The sequence below is a fragment of the Bos javanicus genome, chromosome 22 (assembly GCF_032452875.1).
Source record: "Bos javanicus breed banteng chromosome 22, ARS-OSU_banteng_1.0, whole genome shotgun sequence".
In the NCBI taxonomy this organism is placed as follows: Eukaryota; Metazoa; Chordata; class Mammalia; order Artiodactyla; family Bovidae; genus Bos; species Bos javanicus.
This window is the reverse complement of record NC_083889.1, coordinates 4137283-4161144: the sequence shown is the minus strand read 5'-3', so window position 1 is coordinate 4161144 and position 23862 is coordinate 4137283. Positions and strand designations below refer to the sequence as shown.

The window sequence follows — 23862 nt, the reverse complement described above, 5'->3', positions numbered from 1 at the left end:
TGATCCTCAGGGAAATGCAAGTCAAAACCACAGTGTCACCTCATACCTGTTAGGATGCGTGTGCATGCGTGCTAAGTCACTTCAGTTGTGTGTGACTCTGCAACCCCATGGACTGGAGCCCACCAGGCTCCTCTATCCATGGGATGCTGGAGTGGGCTGCCATGCCCTCCTCCAGCGATCTTCCCAACCCAGGGATCAAACCGGAGTCTCTTATGTCTCCTGCTTTGGCAGGTGGGTTCTTTACCACTAGTGTCAAGTGGAAAGCTCCATCTGTTAGGATAAATACTATCAAAAAAATACCAAATGCTGACAAGTATGTAGACAAAAGGGAACCTTCACGCACTGTTAATGGGAATATAAATTGGTGCCACCATCCTGGAAAAACAGTATGGAAGTTCCTCAAAAACCTAGAAAGAAAAATACCATGTAACTCAGCAATGCCTCTTTTGGGTAGTTATCTGAAGGAAAAGAAATCAGTACCTCAAAGATATACCTGCACCCTCTTGTTAACTGCAGTATTATTCACAACAGCCAAGACATGCAAACAACCTAAGTGTCTGTCAACAGATAAACAAAGAAAATATGGTATGTGTGTATATATGTATGTGTGTGTGTGTGTGTGTGTGTATACAACAAAATATTATTCAGCCTTAAGAAAGGAGATCCTGCCATTTGTAACAACATGGATGAATGAACATTATGCTAAATGAAATAAGTCATACACAGAAAGACAAATGCTGCATCGTATCACTTACATACAGAACTTAAAAATCGAATATACAGAAACAGAGAGTAGAAATGTGGGGGGAATGAGGAGAAGTTGGTCTAAGGGTTCAAAACTGTTACCTTGTAAGCTGATCATGTCTAGAGATCTCATGGGAGGCCTGATGAAAATAGTTAATCCTGCAGAACTGGATCTTGAAAATGTGCTAACAGAGTGGATTTCAAGTGCCCTCATCTCTCTCTCACTCTTACACACACACACACACACACATGGTAACTCTATGGACATGAGTTTGAGCAAACTCCAGGATATGGTGAAGGACAGGAAAGCCTGACGTGCTACAGTCCATGAGGTCGCCAAGAGTCAGACACAACTGAGTGGCTGAACAACTCTATGAGCTTGACTACAGTAATCACTTCACAGCATTCATGCATATTGCATCACCATGCCGTTCACCTTAAATAATGAAATTTCTATTTAAAAAATAAAATTCAAATAGCTTTCCATAGTCAAATTATTCTTAATTTCATCACTTGCTTCTCCATGAAGAATATAGCACTAGCCATAATTTTTATATTATATATATGAAATTAAAGATTTTTCTAGTTTTTAACCCCTTCTGATCTGATTACTCAAAAACATTTCATGAGAATCTTTGAGTAATAAGGGGTTAAAAATGTGGGTGAATGTGTCTCCTGGAATGTTGCCACTTGGTTTCATTTAGTACAATCTCAAACATCATTATTTTTCACATCAACTTTAAGCCCAAAGCCTAGTGTGGTTTTTAGCACTGGCTTCTCTAAAATCTTTTGTTTCAGCTCCTGCTTTTCCCAGAGTGGACAAGCCCTGAGGATGTGAACAGCTGTTATATCTACAGCTTAAGCGTTTTGTTATTTCTTCTTGAGAGAAATTGTATCTTCAAAAGCGGCACAGACAAGGTATCCCATAGATGCTTCATGAATACAGGTTTCTTCCAACCCAGGGCTAATGTCAGCTTAATGACCAGTACGTCTATTCAGATGCCTAGCAATTAAACTGCCATTTTCTAAGAGAAGTAGTACAAATTAAATGCAAACCTTGCTATTTTCTGTTTCAAAACACACAGGGGAAACCAAGCTGGTTTTTAAAATGATCCTATGAAATAGAGACCTTATATCACCAATATTTTATAGATAAAGAGACATGTGAGCCCACTTACAGCCACTTACAGAATCATAACAAATGATACATTCATCCTTCAAATTCAATTTCAGTTTTTATAGTTCAGTACTTTTTTCAGTCATGTGCACGGATTTTTCTCTTTACTACTCCAGAGTTCTCATTCCTTTACTGAAGAAAAGGAAAAATAGCTATTTTAAGAAAGACATCCCTTTCCGTCTGGCGGCAGCCATCAGGGTGAGCCGACATGGGCGCCTACAAGTACATCCAGGAGCTGTGGAGGAAGAAGCAGTCGGACGTGATGCGCTTCCTGCTGCGGGTGCGCTGCTGGCAGTACCGCCAGCTCTCGGCGATGCTGGGCTACAAGGCCAAACAAGGCTATGTCATATACCGGATCCGTGTGCTTCCTAAGGGTGCCACCTACGGCAAGCCTGTCCACCATGGTGTCAACCAGCTCAAGTTTGCTCGAAGCCTGCAGTCGGTTGCGGAGGAGCGTGCTGGCCGCCACTGTGGGGCCCTGAGGGTCCTGAATTCCTACTGGGTTGGTGAAGATTCTACGTACAAATTCTTTGAGGTTATCCTCATTGATCCATTCCATAAAGCTATCAGAAGAAACCCTGACACCCAATGGATCACCAAACCAGTGCATAAGCACAGGGAGATGCGGGGGCTGACGTCTGCAGGCAGAAAGAGCCGCGGCCTGGGCAAGGGCCACAAGTTCCACCACACTATTGGTGGCTCTCGCCGTGCAGCGTGGAGAAGGCGCAATACTCTCCAGCTCCACCGCTACCGCTAATATACGTAATGTTTGTAAAGTTCTTACCTAATAAACAATTTAGGACGTTCTTGTCTGCTTACTGTTAAAACTAGTTGTCTGCAGATTGCTTCATTGAATGCATTGTCAAATTATGAAAGTTAAAGTGCAATAATGTTTGAAGACTTATTGAAGTTACTTACACATATAAGTGTATATGAAGTGATGGTGTATCTTGTTTTTAATAAGGGAAATGCCTTTGTGTTTGCTTTATTAGGGAGTTGATGTGTCTGTGTTTAAAGTGCTGTTTGGTACAATAGGTGTAAAATTCTGTAAAAGAGGAGTGCAGAAGCTTAACCCTGTAGGTTTGTTGATGCATGTGGTGAGACCTGCAGCTTATTGGGGTGATGCAACGCTCTGCAGTTTTACGGAGTTTGGCAGGGACAACATTTTCAGTTGGATTTTCATTGGAAATGTGAAGGGTGTCCTGATCCTTTCTCATGATCATATGCAGAAAAATAATGATATTTGTGAGTAGGGCCCACATTTAGGCTTAATCTAATATTACATTTGTGTAACTGCTGCTTCTGAAAGGCAAAAAGTAAAGTAATGCCACCATTTTTAAGAGAATTGAATGACCTGTTGCAAGAGGGTTCTGATGAATCAATCCTGGTTTACCTAAATTAAATGGCCTTGGCCTCCATGGTACCACTGAAGTTCATATAAAGCTCCTGGTTCAGGTTTTGGGATCTGTAGAATACTGAACTTCGTGCAAATGGTCGTATTTACACTGGTGTTGATTAAAACTGATGGAAATAGAACATTAGATAAGTGAGGGGGGAGTTAATTAGCCCTAAGGTTTGTAAGGTAGTGATAGGATTGGGAGCTTGGTGTTCATCAGATCCCTTTCAAGTGTAGGACGATAGGAAAAACTTGGATCCAAAAGTTCAGTGTTTTCTCTGTAGTATTAGTTGTGACCATCATGAACTCTAAGCCACATTAGGGGATGGGGGAAATCAGGGTGGTTATATTTAAAAGTATCATTGCTAAGTGTAATCTGTTCTCTAGGGTCAAGTCACTCCATTCTTAAAAGGCTATTGAGAAAACTCATCGTTGGTGCCAGTGCAAGTTCAGTTGGCCTCCAACTTCATGTTGTCTACAGTTCCCATCCCTGCGCAAACCAGCCTCACAGTCCAGACTTGCTGGGCCGCCAGCTGTGGTTGCCCTTACTGCCTCATTCTGCTGGTTCCATCATGTCTTCCCATAGACCAGGCTTCTGTTTCCCAGGGTGGATGTGAGTGTAGGGAATACAGAAGAGGAATTACCCCAATTCTTGGCTTGCTATCTGCATAAATAGTTTGATTTTGAAACTTAATCGCTGGCTTTCTTGAACCAATTTTTTTCTTCAAGGGTCTTTAAAAAGGCCCGCTTAAGTGAAGAAAACAGGCTTGCAAAACCTTTTAAGACCCGAATTCCTTCCAACTCAAAAAAATCTTAAACCATACTATTTTGTGTGTAGAGGTTGTTCAACTACATAATAACAGAATAAATGTCTATTAAACCAAAAAAAAAAAAAAAAAAGAAAGACATGAAGTCATTAAGTCAATAAGAACAATGGCAAGCATCAAATCAAATGACTGTTCACCATCCTGTAAACAAGCTATGCTTTACTTTATGCTTTTACTATGGTTTCCAAGCTAAGGAAGATAAGGAAGCCAAGAATCTTGAGCTTTTTTACTTTACCTCTTAACTTGTAAAACCATGCTACAGAGTGAACATCATGACAAGGGGTGAACAAAGGCACGCTTTTTTTTCCTTTCAGAACCTACCAACTGAGAATGAATTCCACCACCTGCACTGTGACGGAATGCACTTTTCCTCAAAGACATCAGGTTTATAGGCCTTGAAAAATCCTGAGGGCTATCATATAGCCATCACCAAAAAGTATGAAGAAAAGTCCTTTAAGTACTTACACTTTTTACTATAAGCAAAGCCAGTCTCGTGGATAAACAACCAGGTCCTACTGTGTTCACAGGGAACTAAATTCAATATCCTGGGATAAACTCCAATGGAAAAGGATATAACAAGGATATATATGTGTGTGTGTGTTTGCGTATAACTGAGTCACTGTAATATACAGCAGAAATTAACACAACATTGTAAATCAACCACTCTTCAGTTAATTTAAAAATTAAATTAAATTAAAAAATGCCAGTCTCAATAAACACATGTCAATTCATGAAACACAGATTCATAAAATAATTTCTTCATATGCAAAACAGATAGGGAGATAGGTAAGGATACTAAATGATACCAAATACAAATTTATACTTCAAAATAGCAATTTACATATTAATGTTGGTGGAGAGATTTCTTTTGCCTAATATGTATAATCATGGTAATCATAAGCAAATACTGAGTAAATATACAGCTATAAGACTCTTAAAGAAAAAATGTGCGGTTGTGTGACTCCCAGAACATGAGTAGATATTTTGCTTTACATGTATCTCAAAGACTTCTCAAAGTTCACACAGCACCATCACATCATCATTTTCATAAAAGCACCCTCTAAAATACTGAATATACTGAACTGAGAATAGCAAGTGTGGAATGATTATCACAGGGTGGCATACAGGATCTTAGTTCCTCGACCAGGGATGGAGCCCATGGCCCCTGCACTGAAAGCCTGGCATCTTAACCACTGGGCCACCAGGGAAGTCCCTGGAAGGATTATCTTTGACAGGAGAAGTGTCTTTAGCTTCAGGTGTCTGGCTAAGTTGGAAACAACACAAGGAGACCATTTACCCTCAAAGTAGGCATTGTCTCTTAAGTCTGGCTATAAGACGATAAACACTGGAATTTTCTCAAAAGAAGCCCAGGATAAAAATTTCCCATATTGATAAAAAGGTACCTATAGGAAAATTCTGACTGAAATTACCAAAGTTCCTACACCAACTTTTTCTGAAATGAAAACCAAACTCAATATCAATACCAAAGGAAGCCAGCATATGTTTATATATTGAGCACCTATGCCTGGCTGTAAAATTAATACTGGACTAGATGAGAGTAAAATTCACAAAAGGAGTGCAGGGAAAAAATCACATATCCTGAAGGGAAATGGGAAATGCGGTTGTCTACATAGAAGTGTTTTCATCTTTTTTTGGTAACCTACTTCCCTGGTGGCTCAGACGGTAAAGCATCTGTTGACAATGCGGGAGACCCAGGTTCAGTCCCTGGGTTGGGAAGATCCCCTGGAGAAGGAAATGGCAATCCACTCCAGTACTATTGCCTGGAAAATCCCATGGACAGAAAAGCCTGGTAGGCTACAGTCCATGGGGTCGCAAAGAGTCGGACACGACTGAGCGACTTCACTTCACCTAATCCCAATATTTGAAAATGAAATAAATGTGTTTTTCAAGTCACTTTGCTTTTTGGGCTCCTTGCTCTAGAGACTGTGGTCCCACCCCGGTGAAGAAGCCTGTGACTCTCAAGATGTAATTCCTCACACTCATAAATTTCACAGCATTTACTTTAGTCTGCACTGAATTTGGAACAACAGGTACTAGAAAAGAGGCTTTGCATGGTGTTGAGCTTCTTCCATTTCTTGTTAAGTTTCCTGGTGGACCAGCCTGAAGTAGGTATGCTCTTTTCTGGAAATCAAATAGTTCTACTCACACATACACATTCCACCCAGGCACGCGTCAGTGTCACTTACTAGGGCTGTCCCTCAGTAGGGGCTACTGCAAACCCTGCAAACACTGAGGCAGGAGGTAGACGTCCCCTCACCCCCAACCCAAGTAAAGTGATTGGAGATTCATTCCCCATGGACAGAAGCTCCAAAACAAGAATAGCAGGACAATTAAGAGTGGGGGACGGACCTTGCCCAAACCACGTATTTCTCATTCTAGCAATCAGGAGACCTCCCCGATGACACGCACAGTAGGCTCCTTAGAAGTCAAAGGCGAGTGATTCTAAGAGGCCTCTGTGGTAGTATCTACTTCGGCTAAAAGATGCGTGCACACACATGGGAGAATCCTGGGATGTACCAAATACGGACTTTCAACCAGGCAAATCAAAAGGAAAACTGGAAGAAATGCCCCTAAAAGTAACATAAACCATTTCAAGGGCACAGACCCTCTGAGTCAGCCCATGGAGACTGGATAGACATGTGTGTCTATCCACATGTACCATACTCGTGTTTTTTTTGTTTTTTGTTTTTTTTTCCTGTCTAATAAATAGTTTATTTGCTTCAGTACTTTCCATCTTTGTGGGAATTCTTTCCTGCAAAGTCAAAGAGTCAGGGCCTTATCACTGACCGCTGGTCTAGTGGCTAGGATTCAGTACTCTTATAGCCATGACCTGGGCTGAATCTCTGGCTAGAAACCAAAACCCCACTCCAAGCAGGCTGAGGCTACCTGAGACCAAGGCTACTGAAAAATATAACAAAATAGAGCATCTATTCCCCCATCCAGGTTCATGGGGTGTAATGCAAATCTCCTACACTTTCCCCACTTGCTATATAAATACTCCCCTTCAGTAAGTAAGGGAGAAAATTAAATAATAAACAAAATGGATTAATTTCAACTTTGTTCTTGTAAACCACCTCCTACTTAGTTACCCAGAAATACTTTTATATAATTTTATTTTTTATTTTTCAACATTTTTAAAGCTTTTTCTATGTGGATCATTTTTTAAGCCTTATTGAATTTGTTACAATATTGCTTCTGTTTTATCTTTTGACTTTTTGGCCATAAGGCATGGAGGATCTTAGTGCCTTGACCAGGAATTGAACCCACACTCCCTGCATTGGAGGATGAAGTCTTAACCACTGGACTGCCAGAGAAGTCCCCAGAAATAATTTTAAAAAGCAGGTAACACAGTTATAAATCTATAACTGCTAAATGGATTTATTCACACCCCTCCTGGAAACAATCTAGGTGGGTTCTATCTCTCTCTGTACAAATGAATCAAGTATGCAGAATTATTCCTTTTAGAGAAGAAAAACAATTTATGGTTTCATTTAATGAAGAATGAATAAATTTCATGGATGATTTCAGAGCTTTTGGATTATTGTCTTCATCTTTGATTTTAGGGGTCCAGTGAAATGGTAAAGGCAACATAATCTTCCATAAATATAATTCAACCAGCCTGTGACAACAAAGACAAGAAGGGAGTATTTCAAGCTCTTAGAAGTCGGTATGCTTGGCACACTCTCACGGCTCTTATATCCTTTGGCTATTAAGCATGGAAACTTTCTATGGAATATCCATTACTCATTCCCTCTGCTCTAAACACATAGCCTGTCAGGAAAAAAATGGCTGGCAGGGGTGGGGGGTGGTATGGAGGAAGCCAAACTTAAAAAGCAGGAAAAGGCAGAGACAAGTCAATTCATGGAAGATTTACACCTTGTTTTCAATGGCTTCTTTCGTTCCATTTCCCTTGACTTTTTTAAATTAGCAAATACACTGGACCCGGGAGGAAAACACATGGGAAAAACAAAAAACCGAAAACAAAGCCATGCAAATCTCTGTGACTTGTGCAATAGCTCTTATTGGGTCCCGGTGTTTGAGTGGCTGAATGAACTGCGGTCTGTTTTCCATTACTCTCCATCTGGAGCTGCGGCCTGCTTTGTTCATCAGTTTCTGGTCATTCGGGCCTGCTGGTGACTGTTTTGCTTTATGCGGCCATATTATACAGAATGAAAGCTGCCGCAGCCACCACCCAAGAAAGAACAATCCTGAAAACGAGGGGTTATGTTGAAAGAGTTCCCCGAGAGCCCTTCCACAAAAGAGCGAGTGTGTTTATCTGGGCCTGCCTACCCTACAGACTTAGAGAACCTGGGGAGGCGGGGGCGGGGGGGGGTGCATGACGCAGTGTGGAAGGGAACAACAACCTTTCTTTCGGATGCTAAGATACAGGAAGTATCCCAAATTGGTTTATTATCTCAAAATTAATTTTGATGCCTTTTCTTTTCACCTCTAAGGAGACTAGTGCATGCACCATCTCATACCTTGCTTTCATCAGCTCATGAAAAACTGAATTCATATCATATCTTTCAAAACAGAATCAAGAAATCCTGTCTTCATAACACTTGGTTTTGTTTGCATAGCCTGAGTCGGGAGGCCACATTGCAAATGATTCAAAAGCAAGTGTCTCCAAGAAGACCAAATCCAATTTTCAATTTCTAATGACAGGCTCAAGGCCCTTAGTGATTTGTTTAAAAAAGCCACCCCAGGACTTCCCTGGTCGTCCAGTGGTTAAGAATCTGCCTTGCACTGCAGAGGACACAGGTTCAGGCCCTGGTCAGCAAACAAGATCCCAATGCCACAGAGCAACTGCTGAGTCGGAAGCCTTGACAGGAGAAGCCACCTCACACTGCAACTGGAGAACGCCTGCACCCCGCAATGAGCCCCCATCAGAGCCAAAAGTAAAAACAATAACAATAATTAACTCAATTAAAATGTCACCTCAGACACCTTTCACTTTCTTTCCTTAAGAAAGCAATGGTCAAGAAGAACTCTCTTTTACCTTCTCACTAAAAAAGCAGAGAGTAACATCCTCTCTGTATTCAGTTATTCTCAGCTAATGTTATTTTGCAAAAATAAACAAGCATAGTTACGTGCTACCCAGAAATCACAGAAAGAGTCACAATATTGGAAAAATAATTGAAACCACTGTAATTTTTCCAAGAGCTGTCTTTGCTTAGGTTTTTTGTTTATTTTTGTTTTTGCCTGAAAAGACAAACACATTTGGATAAGTGTAAAGTTAATAATAATTTATCACCTTAATACAAACTTTTTTTTTGCTTAATATTCACAGTGTTTTATGGAAACAGTCAATATGAGATATTGTTGAACATTATCCATGTATTAACTCATTTGATTATCAAAGTGAAAAGTGGAAGTTGCTTGGTCATGTCCAACTCTTGTGACCCCATATAGTCCATGGAATTCTCCAGGCCAGAATACTGGAATGGGTAGCCTTTCCATTCTCCAGGGGATCTTCCCAACCCAGGGATCGAACCCAGGTCTCCCACATTGCAGGAGGACTCTTTCCCAGCTGAGTCACAAGGCAAGCCCATTTGATTATCAAGGCACGCCCTATTATTGTTACGATTTTATAGATGGGGAAACTGAGGCACCCAGCAGAGTTGAAAGACTGACCACAGGTCACAAGGCTACAAAGTGGGCAGTGCTCACACCAGGCATTCTGGCCCCACCCCAGACGTAACCATGAGCAGTGTGCCATGCCATGCTCAGTCACTTCAGTCACGCCTGATTCTTTGCAACCAACCCTATGGGCTCTAGCCCACCAGGGTTCTCTGTCAGTGGGATTTTCCTGGCAAGAACACTGGAGTGGGTTGACATGCCCCCCTCCAGGGTATCCTTCCATCCCTGGGACTACATCTTCTGTGTCTCCTGCATCATAGAAGGATTCTTTACTGCTGAGCCACTGGGGAAGCCCAACCATGAGCAAATATTTCATAGCCCATATTTACCATACGCATGATTTTACATTCTTCATTTAACTTCCTCTAATAAACAATCCCATGGTGGGCCATAGTTCAGTCCTCTCAACAATGGCCATAGAACAGTAGTAGATGCTCCAAACCCTAGAATCAGAGTTTTCCTATATTTGCTCTCATAAAGAGAATACAGGGGTGCTAAGCATCACCCCACTCCAGTACTCTTGCCTGGAAAATCCCATGGATGGAGGAGCCTGGTAGGCTGCAGTCCATGCGGTCCCGAAGAGGTGGACACGACTGAGCGACTTCACTTTCACTTTTCACTTTCAGGCACTGGCGAAGGAAACGGCAACCCGCTCCAGTGTTCTTGCCTGGAGAATCCCAGGGACAGCGGAGCCTGGTGGGCTGCCATCTATGGGGTCACACAGAGTCGGACACGACTGAAGCAACTTAGCAGCAAGCATCAGCATATGAAACATCTTTAAAAATATGTCTGAATACAATATTTGGGACATCTCACTAGAATCACTAACATCATAGTACATCTCTGATTGCTCTTTCATATTGATTTTTTAAAAGACACTACCAAGTTAGCACAGTCCTAACCCACTCCAATATTGTCTCCTGAAAAACCTCTTGGACAGAAGAGCCTGGTGGGCTACAGTCCATAGTGTAGCAAAGAGTCACACATGACTGAGTGACTGAGCACAACAGATAAAGAAGGGGTGAATCCGTTTCACAGCGTCCAGCATTGGAGGGCCTGCAAGTTATGTCTGCTATGTGAGTGGATGTAAACTATCACTGCGAATTGCTTTGACTTGTATCTTTCCAATCATTAACTAATTTATCCTGGGGACATGGGGCTTTTGTAGCCCTCCCAAACGTGTTTTCCCCCAACCACCCCTTTTCTCATTGGATGTATAAGTGGGAAGTCCTTGTTGCTCCTAACTCTGAATGGCTTCCCTCCTACCTCAAATCTCCAACTGGAATCTCACATCACAACAGTTTATAACCAACACACCTTCCTGTCCCCGATGACCTTCAAACTCTTGGTATCTTTCCCATGATTTCTCCACAAATACTTTTAGGACCAGTCCATTTTCCCAACATTACACCTGCTCCAATTCTTGGCTATTTAAATCAATACTTCAGTGCTGCTCTGGGGTCTGGTCCCATCAACTCCTTACATGTCATAATGACCTTCCCCCCAACTTCAGCAACTTGCTTGCACACATCGACAACTATAAACCATTTTCCATAAATGCTATTGCACTCTCACTTCCAATTTTAAGGAATTTCTATCTGTAACTATTTTAGGGGCCATTTTTCTAAAAAACAAAATACTCTAAATATGACTCAAAAATATCATTAAAGTGGTATTTTTCCCCAAACACGGAAGTGGCAGTGGTACCTCTCTGTCACTAAGATTTAGTTTTAGGCTACCCCTTGCCCCCACCACGTCCTTGGTGAAAGTTGAGTTTTGGCTATCACCACCACCCACAGGCTCAAAACACTGGGGCAGAAAAGGCCCCTGGAGTCTTCGACTACATGATGCCCCCAACTTTTTCACATGAGCCTCAAGACAAAAGATCTACCTCTCATAAAATCATCCTTATGTACCCTCCTCCAGTGATGTCCCCAGATGGTTCCTCTCTTTCTTCTCTCCTTTCCTCCCCCCATTTTCTCCTTCCAAATTTATCAGTGCTTCTTATGTTTGAGACAAGTACTCTCCAAAACTACTTTTTACATCCATACACTTATGAATAAAAATATCATGGAATAGTAAACTCAATATTTATATATTTATGTGTTAAAACAAGCATTTGAAAAATTATACTGATATGTACATTAAAAAACACATAGAGAAAGTTGACTTTAAACCAGAGACATGTTCTAATATTTTTTTTAAGTATTTCCAATAGACAATGACACATTCCCCTGAAATTTCCTGCTCTGAAGATAACATTTTCTAGATTACACAGGTCCTGTCTTCACTGACTAAAAAGGTCTCTTTGGAGAGAGACAAAGGCAATTAAATAAGCAGTTAGAGGATAATGTGTATAGGAGTCTTAGGCATTCAGAGAATGATACCCATAGCATTTGTCCAGATCAAGAACTCCACAATTAAGAGATGACTACATATGGAAACTCTTGACAATCCATTTCAGCTACATCCTCTTCCTCTTCAAACCTCGTTATTACAGTACAAGAATACAGTTTTTCCAGGTTAGCAACCAATGCTTTTGTTGTCCCCAGTATTGTACACAGACAAGAGATGCCTGCACTCTTGAGCAAACCTTTGCCTACTGGAGGGTCCCCTCATATAGACCACTCCTTGGATCAGACATGTCATGGGATCCACTGTGGTTTGCAGGACTCACTTGTCTGTGAAGCATCTGCCTTTCTGAGTGGGGCTCAATCAATATAACTGACTGCCTGAAGTGGCTGCCTCAATGGTCTCTGATTGTTCCTACAGACAAGTGCGTGTGTGCTAAGTTGCTCCAGTAGTGTCTGCCTCTTTTGTGACCCCATGGACTGTAGCCTGCCAGGCTCCTCTGTCCATGGGATTCTCCAGGTAGGAATACTGGAGTGGGTTGCCATGCCCTCCTCCAGGGGATCTTCCTGACCCAGGGATTGAACCCATGTCTCTTGCGGCTCCTGCACTGCAGATGGCTTCTTTACTGTTGAACCACCAGGGAAGCCTGTTCCTATAAATATTTTTACCCCAAAGACTTTGGGATCAGTCAGGTATGTCTGGAAGCAATATAATTAACAGTCTAATGCTTCTCACACACACATGCTTCCCACTGGATGAGAGTGAAGAGTTACTCACAGTCGTGGTCCAACTCTGTACGTATACATCATCCAAGGTTCAGTTTTTAGCTGCCTACCTCATGCCCCCCACTCCATCCTCTCCCCTACAAGGATCCTTTGGTGTCATTATGCACTCCCTTGGTTATGGCAACCATAGCAACTCTGAGCTTCCTTGTAGCTCTGGCTTGACCTCTCCCTCAAGGATGCTACCCCAAGACCTCTAGATCAGGGCATCTGATACATAAGCTCAGCACTTCTCCCCAAGACTCACTCATACTCTTTCTGGACTTCCTGCCTCAGTCATTGACACAGCCCTCCTCCCAATCACAACAGTTCAATATGTGAATTTAATTACCCATGTCCTTTCACCTTCATAGAAAATATCTAATTCTACCTTTGAAAGCTCATGGTACCTCCCTTTCCATTTCTCTACCCGTGCCTGGAGGACCTTCCTCATTTTCCTGGTCATCTATATATTTCAAATCTGCATTGTTTTCTCTCTGCCTCCTGTTTCCTCCCCTTTGTAACTCGGTTTCACTTGGTTTGGCAAAATAACTAGAACTCAAGATAAAATCATATCATTTCTGCTCAGAAAACAAAAAAAACAAAAAAAACAGCAACAGTTACATAGAGAATTAAGTTCAAAACATTCAGGATAACTCTAAAAATGCCTCCAAAATTCTGACCCCTTCCTTCCTTCTAATGATACCCTTACTGGGGCATTTTTCTATTTCTGGTATGTGAGTCTGCTCAATTACATTCTGAAATTCTTCCTCCTGAGCATCAACCTTTCCATGCCCATTCATTCTGCCTTTTCAAACTTCATGGTCCCAAAGGGAATCCTCATATTCTCCTCTCACCATATTTTGTGGATTCCTGTATTGTAGCCATCTCTGCTATACTCTCACATATATTAGGCGTATGGATCCCAACACATATATTAAGATTAGTTTCTTGGTTTTCTTGGTAGTTTCATTTTCAACTAGAAATTGAGCTATTAGATGATAGAAATGTTGTCTTACCACTTTTTGTCTTCTAGTAGCTAAATTCCTAGAATATTTGTGAGTTTATAGGAGAAAGGGAATGCCACTTTTTCTTTAATTGCTGAACTGAATCTGACCATTCCCCAATTAAGTCAGGATATATACCTGCAGCATTTAAATGTCCCTCAAATTTGTATACATTGCGTTTGTATGAGAAACAGGGGCAATGTTTAGAATGACCTTGTATCTAACATATTTCTTGATGTTGGTGTTATAGAAATGACTGGATTAGAGAAACAGCAAATAACACATGTTACAAGAAGCGTTCCAACTTTCCAGTAAAAACTGAGTCAAGCAAGACAGATCATTTAGATTTCATGAATAAATGAATGCCACCCTTAAAAGAGTATGGATTCCCAGACATGAAAAATACATGAGCCACAGATATAGTCAAATAACTTTAGAAATATTTCCAGGAAAAGGAAAAAGCCTTGATATGATACAAATTCTGATATCCCTTGACATGCTTACAGCTGAGGCTTAGACACAATGGGCCCACCAGTAAATCCATTCCTAGTCAAACAATGTAGCTAAAGCCTTAAACAACAGATAAATGAAACTGTGTTTGGCATGGAAAGTTTTCCCCAGAGTTCCTCATTTTTATATAGGAAATCAATTTGCATCACTGATGATATCATTCAAATCAGACAACCCAGAGTTGTTAGGAGGTAATTTAGTCTTATGCTGAAGTAATTTCATACTTTTTCTGATTTGTGATTTTCATTTTGTTTGTAAATGAAAAAAAAGTAATGAGCAATGTTACTAGAAACGCAACTGATCAAAGCCCAGGCATCATTATAAACAGGATGCCATATACTGTACACAGGAATCCTCGTGCAGCTGATGCCCAGGACTTGCCTGGCAGGAGGCATCAGTGGAACACACAGGTGTGAGCTCACTTACAGATGTCCTGACACATACCTTTGCATTGATTTGTGTTTTTGTCAAGGATTGCCTTTGTGGATACGATTTTTCCATACCTGAAAGAGAGAGAGAAAAATTCATGTTATTGTAACTCATTGAAGATACTTAAAACACTGTGATGAACATTGGTGCACACACAGTTAAGCAGGAATAAACCAAGCAAACAAGCTCTGAATCCCCATTTCACAGCTGGATAACCTCTCTTCACCAGCACCTCTTTACAGCTTGGGAATGGGCTTCCTTCCCTCCATAATCACTGGGTTGAACCTTCGAAAATAAACCTGTCAGGCTGTCATAGCTGGCTGAGAGGGGATTGTGTGTGATTGTGATCAAAGCAAATTATACTCTGTGGATTCATGGAAAAATGCACATAACTTGGAACCAGACTGATCAGCGCCTGTGTCCAACTCTGGTGCTTAGCTAGCTCTCTGATTCTGAGCAGTTCAGCATAACTTCTCCAAGCCCACTTTCTCGTTTGTAAAAATGAGAACAGGAATAATCACCTTGCAGGATTTGCAAGAACGTTACATTGAAATGCTGTCATTCCTAGTAGGTCCTAGGACAAATAGGACTTTTTTTTGGCTACTAAAATGGTATTAATTTTACTGTAAGTTAATACAGGGTAAGGACTGAGTTTTGTGTTCCCCATGCCTAGTGCATGGTAATAGAAGCTTAATAAAGATCTGTGGTAAATAACAAATTATATAGGTTATCTATGATGCTTCCTCTACAACAAATTTCTACCATATATATCTAGATACATCATATCTGTATTAATTATTTTATAACTCTATCAGAAAATCTACTGTCAGGTTTTTTTAAAGATGAGGGATAAGGGGAATGAGAAAATCTTATCAAGCCCATTTATGAAGTATAAATGATGAGACAAGGAAGATAATTCCTACAACCTGGTCCTTCTTTAGGATTCCATGAAGGATGCTTCTGGATCAACATAAGACATGGATAAGTTATAATGCAAATTTAAGGACTAAGTTTATTATGTTCAAGATTTCAGGTATGGTCAGAAAATCTCTGGCAAGTTTTCCTATAATTTTGTGTTCCTAAGAGAGATCACTTTGCAAACAAACACCCACATAGTGAAAGCTGTGTTTTTCTAGTAGTCATGTACAGTTATGAAAGTTGGATCATAAAGAAGGCTGAGCACCAAAGAGTTGATGCTTTCAAACTGTGGTGCTGGAAGTGACCCTTGAGAGAGTCTCTTGGACTGTAAGGAGATCAAACCAGTTAATCCTAAAAGAAATCAACCCTGTACATTCATTGGAAGGACTGTTGCTGAAGTTGAAATTCCAATACTTTGGCCACGTGATGTGAAGAGTCAACTCATTGGAAAAGACTCTGATGCTGAGAAAGATTGAAGGCAAAAGGAGAAGTTGGCAGCAGAGGATGAGATGACTGAGGGCATCATGGACTCCATGGATGTGAATTTGAGCAACTCTGGGAGATAGTGGAAGACAGAGGAGCCTGGCGTGCTACCGTTGCAAAGAGCTGGACACATCTTAGTAACTGAACATCAACAACAAGGAAGTGTAAGAACATTGGCTAAATATTAAAGACTCCATGTATTAAGAACATAGGCTAAATATTAAAGATTCTGTGTTTAATGAATATTAAACATTCTTATATTTCTTTTGCATTTTAACCACCTTTTACTATATCATTGATGCTTTGGAGCATTTCAGTGGTCATTTATTAAAATTCTAGTGTTGAAAATAGCATAGTGCTGAGAATGCTTCCCTTGTGGCTCAGCTGGTATAGAATCCACTTGCAATGCAGGAGACCTGAGTTCAATCCTGGGTTGGGAAGATCCCCTGGAAAAGGGAATGGCTACCCACTCCAGTATTCTGGCCTGGAGAATTCCATGGACTTTATAGCCCATGGGGGTCACAAAGAGTTGGACACGACTGAGTAACTTTCACTTTCACTCACTTTCACTGTTATTATAATAATATCACCTATAGCCTTGAAAATCATTCCAATAGGAGCTGAGCTATTGGTAGGTCACAACAGAAACAGCACTGAGATCAGTGGAAGGGGTTTGCAATGATTCTCGTCTACAAGCTCCACCCTTGTTAAGTCAGGTAAAACTGGGCTGGAGCTGTCCAATGCTGAACTGGGCAGATTTCACCCACATAACCGTGAAGCTTCAGCCACTTGTATACTTAGTACCCATTCTTCTCCTGCATCACCATATATAAGACAAAATCAAAGACAGCTAGGGTTGAAAATATCTATGACTATTTTGCAGAAGAAGAAAGTATGTTCTAAAAGATCAGTAATTTGATCAAAATCTCATAATTTGTGAAAGTTAATAGTAGGCACTTGAATATGACATTTTTGAATTTAATGCAGTGATTAAATATCAAAAACAACAGAATGATCTCTGTTCATTTCCAAGGCAAATCATTCAATATCATGGTAATTCAAGTCTATGCCCCGACCAGTAACGTTGAAGAAGTTGAAGTTGAATGGTTCTATGAAGACCTACAAGACCTTTTAGAACTAACACCCAAAAAAGATGTCCTTTTCATTATAGGGGACTGGAATGCAAAAGTAGGAAGTCAAGAAACACCTGGAGTAACAGGCAAATTTAGCCTTCGAGTATAGAATTAAGCAGGGAAAGGTAATAGAGTTTTGCCAAGAGAACACACTGGTCATAGCAAACACTCTCTTCCAACAACACAGGAGAAGACTCTACACATGGACATCACCAGATGGGTAACACCAAAATCAGATTGATTATATTCTTTGCAGCCAAAGATGGAGAAGCTCTATACAGTCAGCAAAAACAAGACCAGGAGCTGACTGTGGCTCAGATCATTAACTCCTTATTGCCAAATCCAGCCTTAAATTTAAGAAAGTAGGGAAAAACACTAGACCATTCAGGTATGACCTAAATCAAATTCCTTATGATTATACAGTGGAAGTGAGAAATAGATTTAAGGGCCTAGATCTGATAGACAGAGTGCCTGATGAACTATGGACAGAGGTTCGTGACATTGTACAGGAGACAGGGATCAAGACTATCCTGAGAGGGTAACAGGCAGGAAGGCCAGGGGTCTCCAAACAGAGGAAATAGGCTGCAAGTGTCAGACATTTTTATCTCTCTTAAGAGGCAGGAGGAAACAAACTAGAGGTATTTTTTTCCTTCTCTATACAAATTTAAAAGGAGGCTTCTCTTAAAATACTGTGTTGCAATAATGACACCTAGTTTCACCTGAAGTTAACTACTCTCAAACCTGGAGTTAACCAATGCATTTTTCTTATGGAAATGTTTGTCTTAAGCTATGTTAATGTACTATGCATTTACCCCAGACTCTGTCTTCAGGTCGGTTCTGCCTAATGGCTAAGAAGCTACTTGACAAAACATTATGTTATACTCAGATATTGTTCCCCTAATCTATGTAAATGAAACTATTTGTATGCTAATCTGCCCTTCTACAAGATTCAAGAATGGCCCGGAATGAATCCTCTGGAGCCAAGATTATCCCAAAATCCAACTATGGATGAGGGGCCTGGTGCCATTCTAAGTTTTAAGACATTCCTTTCTTTCATTAACAGACTACTAGTGACTATATAACATCCAGATGAAGACTAGCAGTGGGGTACTCTTTCAGCCATATGCCAGAAGCTTTCTCTATCTCCTTTATACTTTAATAAAACTTTATTACACAAAAGCTCTGAGCGATCAAGCCTTGTCTCTGGCCCTGGATTAAATTCTTCTCCTCCGGAGGCCAAGAATCCTGGCGGCTTTTCATGGGTAAGAAACAACTTTTCAATCCCCAAGAAAAAGAAATGCAAAGAAGCAAAATGGCTGTCTGAGGAGGCCTTAAAAATAGCTGTGAAAAGAGGAGAAGCGAAAAACAAGGAGAAAAGGAAAGATATAACCATTTGAATGCAGAGTTCCAAAGAATAGCAAGGAGAGATAAGAAAGCCTTCATCAGTGTTCAATGCAAACAAATAGAGGTAAACAATAGAATGGGAAAGACTAGAGATCTCTTCAAGAAAATTAGAGATACGAAGGGAACATTTCATGTAAAAACGGGCTCAATAAAGGACAGAAATGGTATGGACCTAACAGAAGCAGAAGATATTAAGAAGAGGTGGCAGGAATACACAGTAGAACTATACACAAAAGACCTTCATGACCCAGGTAATCATGATGATGTGTTCATTCACCTAGAGCCAGACATCATGGAATGTGAAGTCAAGTGGGCCTTGACTTGTTCACTACGAACAAAGCTAGTGGACCTGATGGAATTCCAGTTGAGCTCTTTCAAATCCTAAAAGAGGATACTGTGAAAGTGCTGCACTCAATATGCCAGCAAATTTGGAAAACTTAGCAGTGGCCACAGGACTGGAAAAGGTCAGTTTTCATTCCAATCCCAAAGAAAGGCAATGCCAAAGAATGCTCAAACTACCATACAATTGTACTCATCTCACATGCTAGTAAAGTAATGCCCCAAATTCTTGAAGCCAGGCTTCAGCATTATGTGAACCATGAACTTCCAGATGTTCAAGCTGGTTTTAGAAAAGGCAGAGGAACCAGAGATCAAATTGCCAACATCCACTGGATCACTGAAAAAGCAAGAGAGTTCCAGGAAAACATCTATTTCTGTTTTATTGACTATGGCAAAGCCTTTCACTGTGTGGATCACAGTAAACTGTGGAAAATTCTGAAAGAGATGGGAATACCAGACCACCTGATCTGCCTCTTGAGAAACCTATATGCAGGCCAGGAAGCAACAGTTAGAACTGGACATAAAACAACAGACTGGTTCCAAATAGGAAAAGGAGTACATCAAGGCTGTATATTGTCACCCTGCTTATTTAACTTATATGCAGAGTACATCATGAGAAACACTGGGCTGGATGAAGCACAAGCTGGAATCAAGATTGTCGGGAGAAATATCAATAGCCTCAGATATGCAGATGACACCACCATTATGGCAGAAAGTGAAGAAGAACTGAAGAGCCTCTTGATGAAAGTGAAAGGGGAGAGTGGAAAATCTGGCTTAAAGCTCAATATTCAGAAAACGAAGATCATGGCATCTGGTCCCATCACTTCATGGGAAATAGATGGGGAAACAGTGGAAACCATGGCTGACTTTATTTTGAGGGACTCCAAAATCACTGCAGATGGTGATTGCAGCCATGAAGTTAAAAGATGCTTATTCCTTGGAAGAAAAGTTATGACCAACCTAGACAGCATATTCAAAAGCAGAGACATTACTTTGTCAATAAAGGTCCATCTAGTCAAGGCTATGGTTTTTCCAATAGTCATGTATGGATGTGAGAGTTGGACTCTAAAGAAAGCTGAGCACTGAAGAATTGATGCTTTTGAACTGTGGTTTTGGAGAAGACTCTTGAGAGTCCCTTGGACTGCACGGAGATCCAACCAGTCCATCCTAAAGGAGATGCATCCTGAGTGTTCATTGGATGGACTGATGTTGAAGCTGAAACTCCAGTACTTTGGCCACCTGATGCGAAGATCAGACTCATTGGAAAAGACCTTGATGCTGGGAAAGATTGACGACAGGAGGAGAAGGGGATGACAGAGGATGAGATGGAGGCATCACCAACTCAATGGGCATGAGTTTGGGTAAACTCTGGGAGTTGGTGATAGACAGGGAGGCCTGGCATACTGCAGTTTATGGAGTTGCAGAGATTGGACACAACTGAGCAACTGAACTGAACTAAATAATGTAGTGTGCAGCTTGTAGAATAGAAAAGTTACATATATCAATTTTCTTGTTCCATCAACTTTCATGTCTTTGGCAATCCGAATATTTGACCTTCAGGGCAATGCAGAGTAGTCATTAAAAGAATATATTGTGGTGACCAACCTCCATAACTTAAATCTCAGTTCAGCCTGAGTATATATGATTGGCTAAGTAAGTCTTATATGCTCTTTGCATCATTTCATCATCTATCATGATATAAGTGGAGTGTAAAAGCTCTCAATGGTGTCTGACTTTTTATGATCCCATGGAATGTAGCCTGCCAGGCTTCTGTCTGTCCATGGGATTTCCCAGGCAAGAATACTGGAGTGGTTGGCCATGCCCTCTGTCAGGGGATCTTCCTGAGTGAGGCATCAAATCCACGTCTGGGTTCTCTTACATTAGCAGGCAGATTCTTTACCACTGCACCACTTGGGAAGCCATCATGATATAAATTTATCTTTTAATATTGATTTATTTACTTAAAATTGTATATATCTACTTATAAATCTATAAAATGATGCCAATAGTCTCTACTTCATAGGGTTGTTGTGAGGGTAAGTGGGGTTTACCTAGAGTGTTGATAACACTGGTTGGCATAGAAAAAGTGCTCATTTATGTAAGCTTTACTTGCAATAACTTTCTTGCTCTTATCTGCAGTGTAGAACTATCTCTAGTCCTTCGCAGTCTCTGAAGTAGACAAGTAGTGGGAGGAAGTTGAGGTTCTATCCCAAGTGACAGCTTGAAACTACTACTGGGAATTTCCTGACAGTCCAGTAGTAAAGACTCTGTCTTACAATGCAGGGGGCAGGGATTCAGTCCCTGATCAAGGAACTAAGATACCACATGCCATGGGGCAACTAAACCCACAGGCCACAACCACTGCGCCCACGCACTCAAGAGCCTATATGACACCAGTAGAGAGCCCACATGCCACAACAAAGATCCAGCACAGCCAAAAATATCCCAAAACAACAACAAAACAAAACAAAACACTACTATTTAGACTGTCGACACCTTCCACAAAGAAAACTTCTCAGGCAGTTACTTGCTGAAAGGATGATTTACATTTATAATTAATGTTGATCTTATTTTAATCTTTGGCGTTTTATTAACTAGGTTCTTGATGTATTTAATCACACAATTACCCATAGGTTCAATTTATTGTTGTTGTTTATCACTACCAAATGTCTATTACCCCATTTTTTAACTTGTGGATTTTTATTGAGCAGGGACGTAAATAAATTCTGTCCAGTGGAGAAGATGACCTTAAGGTTACAGTTTATTGCCCTGTTGAACTTTAACTCAGTTCAGTTAGTTCAGTCGCTCAGTTGTGTCCAACTCTTTGCGACCACATGGACCACAGCATGCCAGCCCTCACTGTCCATCACCAATACTCAGAGTTGACTCAAACTCATCTCCATCGAGTTGGTATGCCATCCAGCCATCTCATCCTCTGTCGTCCCCTTCTCCTCCTGCCCCCAATCCCTCCCAGCTTCAGAGTCTTTTCCAATGAGTCAACTCTTCACATGAGGTGGCCAAAGTACTGGAGTTTCAGCTTCAACATCAGTCTATCCAATGAACACTCAGGATGGATCTCCTTTAGGATGGACTGGTTGGATCTCCTTGCAGTCCAAGGGACTCTCAAGAGTCTTCTCCAACATCACAGTTGAAAAGCATCAATTCTTCAGTGCTCAGCTTTCTTTAGAGTCCAATTCTCACACCCATACATGACTAATGGAAAAACCATAGCCTTGACTAGACAGACATTTTTGACAAAGTAATGTCTCTGCTTTTTAATATGCTGTCTAGGTTAGTCATAACTTTTTTTTCCAAGGAGTAAGCATCTTTTAACTTCATGGCTGCAGTCACCAACTGTAGTGATTTTGGAAGCCCCAAAAATAAAGTGAGCCACTGTTTCCCTATCTATTTGTGATGCAGTGATGAGCCCGGCTGCCATGATCTTAGTTTTCTGAATGTTGAGCTTTAAGCCAACTTTTTCACTCTCCTCTTTCACTTTCATCAAAAGGCTCTTCAGTTCTTCACTTTCTGCCATAATGGTGGTGTCATCTGCATATCTGAGGCTATTGATATTTCTCCCAGCAATCTTGATTCCAGCTTGTGCTTCTTCCAGCCCAGCATTTCTCATAATGTACTCTGCATATAAGTTAAATTAGCAGGGTGACAATATACAGCCTTGACATACTCCTTTTCCTAATGACCAGTCTGTTGTTCTATGTCCAGTTCTAACTGTTGCTTCCTGGCCTGCATATAGGTTTCTCAAGAGGCAGATCAGGTGGTCTGGTATTCCCATCTCTTTCAGAATTTTCCACAGTTTATTGTGATCCATACACTCAAAGGCTTTGGCATAGTCAATAAAACAAAAACAGATGTTTTCATGGAACTCTCTTGCTTTTTCGATGATCTAGTGGACGTTGGCAATTTGATCTCTGGTTCCTCTGCCTTTTCTAAAACCAGCTTGAACATCTGGAAGTTCATGGTTCACATAATGCTAAAGCCCGGCTTGGAGAATTTTGAGCATTACTTTACTAGCATGTGAGATGAGTACAAGTATGTGGTAGTTTGAGCATTCTTCGGCATTGCTTTTCTTTGGGATTGGAAGAAAACTGACATTTTCCAGTCTTGTGGCCACTGCTGAGTTTTCCAAATTTGCTGGCATATTGAGTGCAGCACTTTCACAGTATCCTCTTTTAGGATATGAAAGAGCTCAACTGGAATTCCATCAGCTCCACTAGCTTTGTTCATAGTGAACAAGTTAAGGCCCACTTGACTTCACATTCCATGATGTCTGGCTCTAGGTGAGTGAACACACTATCATGATTACCTGGGTCGTGAAGGTCTTTTGTGTATAGTTCTACTGTGTATTCCTGCCACCTCTTCTTAATATCTTCTGCTTCTGTTATGTCCATACCATTTCTGTCCTTTATTGAGCCCGTTTTTACATGAAATGTTCCCTTGGTATATCTAATTTTCTTGAAGATATCTCTAGTCTTTCCCATTCTACAGTTTTCCTCTATTTCTTTGCATTGATCACTGAGGAAGGCTTACTTATCTCTCCTTGCTATTTTTTTGGAACTCTGCATTCAAATGGTTATATCTTTCCTTTTCTCCTTGTTTTTCACTTCTCTTCTTTTCACAGCTATTTGTAAGGCCTCCTCAGACAGCCTTTTTGCCTTTCTTTTTCTTGGGGATGATCTTAATTCCTGTCTCCTGTACAATGT

At 40.8% G+C, this 23862-nt stretch overlaps 2 protein-coding genes across 9 annotated transcripts in view; one reads left to right on the top strand and one right to left on the bottom strand.

Annotated features, from left to right (window-relative positions):
• The window catches only part of RBMS3 (RNA binding motif single stranded interacting protein 3), an 809718-nt gene that overhangs the window by 548372 nt on the left and 237484 nt on the right, over nucleotides 1-23862 (bottom strand). For all 8 annotated transcript variants that reach the window (XM_061395722.1, XM_061395721.1, XM_061395718.1 and 5 more), the window contains exon 3: nucleotides 14880-14938. In XM_061395722.1, the coding sequence (XP_061251706.1) occupies nucleotides 14880-14938 (59 nt within the window). The remainder of the gene's footprint in view (nucleotides 1-14879; nucleotides 14939-23862) is intronic.
• LOC133234993 (large ribosomal subunit protein eL15-like) lies at nucleotides 2090-2733 on the top strand. The gene has a single exon (XM_061395723.1). The coding sequence runs from the start codon at nucleotides 2130-2132 to the stop codon at nucleotides 2676-2678; it is 549 nt and encodes a 182-aa protein (XP_061251707.1). The 5' UTR covers nucleotides 2090-2129; the 3' UTR covers nucleotides 2679-2733.

Bases quoted from the DNA above. Each gene is read 5' to 3' on its own strand.
- LOC133234993 (XM_061395723.1), top strand. From the start codon at position 2,130: ATGGGCGCCTACAAGTACATCCAGGAGCTGTGGAGGAAGAAGCAGTCG.